Consider the following 4,641-nt stretch of genomic DNA (forward strand, 5'->3'; position numbering starts at 1 on the left):
GCTCACACTCCCAATTTAATACCATGTTCGTTTCTTCACATCTTGCTAAGACCTTATCCAAATTTTTCAAGCAATCATCAAAAGATTTCCGACCAAGAAAAATTCATAATATCCTCCACCATGTCGGTGAAAATAGCCATCATACACCATTGAAAATTCATCGGTGCATTGCATAACCCAAAAAGGCATCCACGAGAATGCAAAAGTACCATATGGACATGTGAAAGAAGTCTTTTATTGATCCTCCGGAGCAATAAGAATTTGATTGTAGCCTGAATACCCATCGAGGAAACAACAAAAAGCACGGTCGGCCAACCTATCAAGCATTTGATCAAGGAATGGAAGTGGGAAATGATCTTTCCTTGTGATTTTGTTGAGCTTGAGATAGTCCATACACACTTTCCACCCAGTCACCGTTCTTGTAGGAATCAACTCGTTCTTGTCATTGGTAACCACAGTCATGTCCTCTTTCTTGGGGACACATTGCACCGGAGAAGTCCACGAACTATCAGAAATGGGGTAAACAACCCCAGAATCCAACCACTTTATGACCTCCTTTTTTACCACCTCTAGTATTGCTTCATTTAGCCTCCTTTGATGTTCAATAGAGGGTTTGTCACCGTCCTCCAAAATAATCTTGTGGATGCAAAAGGTGGGGCTTATGCCCCAAATATCTGTCAATGTCCATCCTATAGCTCTCTTCTTCTTTTGTAGCACCGCCCATGTGATGTCTAGCTGCACGTCAGTCAAACAAAAGGAAAGAATAACCGGTAAAGTAGAACAAGGGCCAAGGAATTCATACCTGAGATGCGAAGGCAATAGCTTTAACTCCAAAGTGGGAGGCTCCTCAATTGAGGGCTTTGTTGGAGGAGCCTTACGGCTTTGAAGATCCAAGTATAACTTACGTGGTTCATAAGTGTACGACCCCATCCCATGTAATGCAATCACACATTCCACATAACCATCTTTCTCCTCGTCATCATCAATGTTGAGCAAAATGGCTTCCAAAGTATCATCAATATTCATTGTGGCACTAGCATCATCAGTAATCACATCAGTCACCAAATCCATGAAGGAATAAACTTCATTGCTATTCGGTTGCCTCATAGATTTGTATACATGCAAGACCACATTTTCATCACTCACTCGGAAAGTGAGCTTAGCGGCTTCCACATCAATAAGAGCCTTCCCCGTAGCAAGGAAAGGTCTACCCAATAATAGGCACCTCATAGTCCACTTCACAATCAAGAATTACAATGTCCGCCGGGAGGATGAACGTGTCAACACGAACTAACACATCATCAATAATACCCAAAGGTCTCTTCATTGTACGATCTGCCATTTGTATCTTCATGGATATGGGTCTTGGTTGCCCAATTCCCAAAGTTTTGAAAATGGAATAGGGCATCAAGTTGATACTCACCCAAGATCACATAAATCTTTGGCAAAGTTGGCACTCCCAATGGTACAGGGGATAGTGAAAGCGCTCGGATCTTCCGATTTAGGAGCCATTGAGTGCACAACTGCACTCAATTTATGTGTCATCTTTATAGTCTCACAATTTATCGATCTTTTCTTTGTTACCAATTCCTTCATGAACTTTGCATAACTCGGCATTTGTTTCAAAGCCTCAACCATTGGCACGTTAATAGAAAAACTCTTCATCATGTTAACGAACTTTTTGAATTGGTTCTCGCCATTTTGTTTGCATTCCTTTGAGGATATGGAAGAGTAGGCCTTGGGATTGGTACCTTATCCTTTGGAACTACCGGTTTCAGTATGTCAACAATGTTCTATCTAGACGGGTTCACTTCCCCTTGAGTCTCCTCCACATTGTCATCAATATCAATAATCACCTCATCATTTGCTTGCACTTTATTGCTTGACATCTCATCTTCTTGTACGAATTGTTCATCATCCACAATTTTCTTTTAACTTGAGGTGGTAGCTTCCCCACCTTTTCCACTCCCAGTAGTCACGGTCATGGCATGTCCCGTGTTGTTCCACATTCTTCTCCATCATTTGTTTGAACATGTTCTCTATTCGGCCTATCTCATTGTTGTAAGAGCTCAGACCTTGGGAAGGATAGGGAGGTGGACTGCTTGGTTGTTGAAACATCGGAGACCTTTGAAAACCTGACCCCCAGTTGTTGTTGTTGTTGTTCCACCTTCCTTGGTTGTTACCTCCCCAATAGCCTTGATTATTTCCACTTCAATTGCCTTAGTTATTTTGGCCATTACAATTTCCTTGATAGCTTTGATTGTTCCAATTCCCTTATTTGTTTTGATTGTTCCAACTACCTTGATTGTTTGAATTCAAATTTCCATGATTTCCTTGTAGTCGCCATTGTTGTCTATTCGGGCCTTGATTGTTGTTTCTTCGCCCTTGGAAGTTGTTCACATATTGTAGTACCTCTTCTTGTTCATTGTATTGTTTATTTTGATCAAATACACTATCATCTTGCACATAATTTTCAATTCGGTTTTGCACTTGAGGTCTCTTTTGCCTTCTTTTGTTTACCATCATACTAACCCTTCCATTTCATTTACTTGCTTGGGACCTTGCACTTGTTGAGGTTGAGCTTTGGCTAGTTGATTCATTGTTGTGTCCAACTCGACAATTGCTTGAACATGATCATGTAATTCTTTATGCAAGTGAATTATATTTGGATCACCTTGAGGAACATTTTCTCTACTTTACCATGACGATGAAGTATCTACCATTTCATCAAGAATCTCACAAGCTTCCTCATACCGCGTTATCATGAAATCTCCACCAGTAAGTTGGTTGACCACGCATTGATTGATAGTATGGATCCCCCTATAGAAAGTTTGTTGAATCATAGCCTCTGTCATGTCATTGTTTGTGCACTTTTTCACCATATTACGATATCTTTCCCATATCTCAGTCCAAGGCTCATTGGGTACTTGTTTGTAAGCTAGAATCTCATCCCTAAAGCCATATGCCCAGGAGAGAAGAACTTGGAAATAAATTTCTCGGCCAATTCATCCCATGTATGGATAGAATGATTTGGCAACCTCTCTAATAAATCCAAGGGCTTCCTCGTAGAGAGAAAGGGAATAGCCTCAACTTCAAATCATCCTCGGAGACGTATGTTTGTTTACTTCCCCAGCAAGGGTCAACAAACCCTTTTAAGTGCTTGTACGCATTTTGACTTGAAGCCCCGGTGAAGAATCACCGTTGTTCCTGTTGATACCCAATTTTTCACAAAATATTTTTTAAAATTGCATATATACCTTCAGAGTCCTGCATTATTATCAATTGGTATTTTTCCATAACTTTTTTACATTTTTTATAAATTTTTCTAGTATTTATTTCCAATAAATAATTACAAAATTGCATCACAAATGATTTCAAAATAAACCTTTCTTGATTTCATTTATTATTTATGGTCCTATTAAGACCAAATTATTCTATAAATAGCCAAATTGGCACCTTTTGGCTATAATTGCAATTATAGCCCATGCATATAATTTTGTACTATTTTTATCAAAAATTAGTCTTTTGTATTTTAAAATACCAAATAATCAGTTTTAAATGTTTTATGCATGAAATTTATTTTTTATAATTGGTAGCTATTTTATAAATTATTTTCATTAATTTTGATTGGGTATTTAACAAAAAGCCCCATTTTATTTCAATGATAACCTATTAAAGCAATCCCAAATTACCTAATTACACTAGACCAAAGACCTAGAGCCCAAACCTAAATCCTATCCGACCCAATTCCGCCCAAATCCTGGCTGTTGATCATTTTTGATCAACGGTCCAGGTTAATTCCTTCCTTAATAAACCTAATGACCTAACCCCAAACCCCTAATTCCCTCTAACCCTCTCCGTCGTCACCCCTCTCATTCTCTCTCAAACTCCTTTTGCCCTTACTCTAATCCCCCTTCATCGTTGTTTGCTCGCCGTTAACAATGATGGCTCACCACTACTCCCAGCCTTAATGGCTCTCCTATGACCGAGATTCATGTTGTCTTTGAGGTCCTCAAGGGACCAGTGGCCGGTCCGCTCACCCCTAGGCCTGTTCTCACCGTCCTCAGGCCATCATGGCTCGATTGAGTAAGATTGTCCTATTTTTTGTTAGACCTATGGTTTCTAAGTCGGTCTCTCTTTATCTTTGGGTCATTTTTCTCGAAACCCTAATTCCCTCTCTTAACTCTTTAGATCTATAACAGATCTGAGAATATTTGAACTATTTTTTGCTTGTTTTATGAAAAAACCTTTCGATTTTCAAAGCATCGCTTCATTTTCCTTCATAACTAGGGTTTCTGAAACTTTCTTTAAGAACGATTTTGATTTCTAAGTGTTGTTCTCTGATCCCTGAGTGTTTAATCGGGTTTTGTTAAGCTTTCCCTTTAAACCTAACTAGTTATGTCGAAAACCCCTAATTTTTTGGCTTTAGTCTTGGATTCTGAGTTCGTCTTTACTATTTGTTCATTTGATTTGTCTGTATGTTTGATTCTCATGAATATTCTTCAATTAATTAGAGTATTTTATGATTTTCACCCTAGTAATATCTTATTATGGTTTTCGATTTGGTTCTTCCTGTTTATATTCCATTTATTGGTTTATTCATGGAATTCTATACTATTTCCCTTAATATTAGTACTATTT

The 4,641-nt window shown here is 38.5% G+C and overlaps 1 protein-coding gene across 1 annotated transcript; it reads right to left on the minus strand.

Annotated features, from left to right (window-relative positions):
* Positions 1 to 234: 234 nt before the first annotated feature.
* On the minus strand, positions 235 to 1,230 carry LOC138873162 (uncharacterized). The gene has a single exon (XM_070151605.1). The coding sequence runs from the start codon at positions 1,228 to 1,230 to the stop codon at positions 235 to 237; it is 996 nt and encodes a 331-aa protein (XP_070007706.1).
* Between the last annotated feature and the right edge of the window lie 3,411 nt (positions 1,231 to 4,641).

This window comes from Nicotiana sylvestris, chromosome 1, assembly GCF_000393655.2.
Source record: "Nicotiana sylvestris chromosome 1, ASM39365v2, whole genome shotgun sequence".
Lineage (NCBI taxonomy): Eukaryota > Viridiplantae > Streptophyta > Magnoliopsida > Solanales > Solanaceae > Nicotiana > Nicotiana sylvestris.

What these genes read in the sequence shown, in the direction of transcription:
- LOC138873162 (XM_070151605.1), bottom strand. Translation starts at nt 1,230, where the DNA reads ATGAGGTGCCTATTATTGGGTAGACCTTTCCTTGCTACGGGGAAGGCT.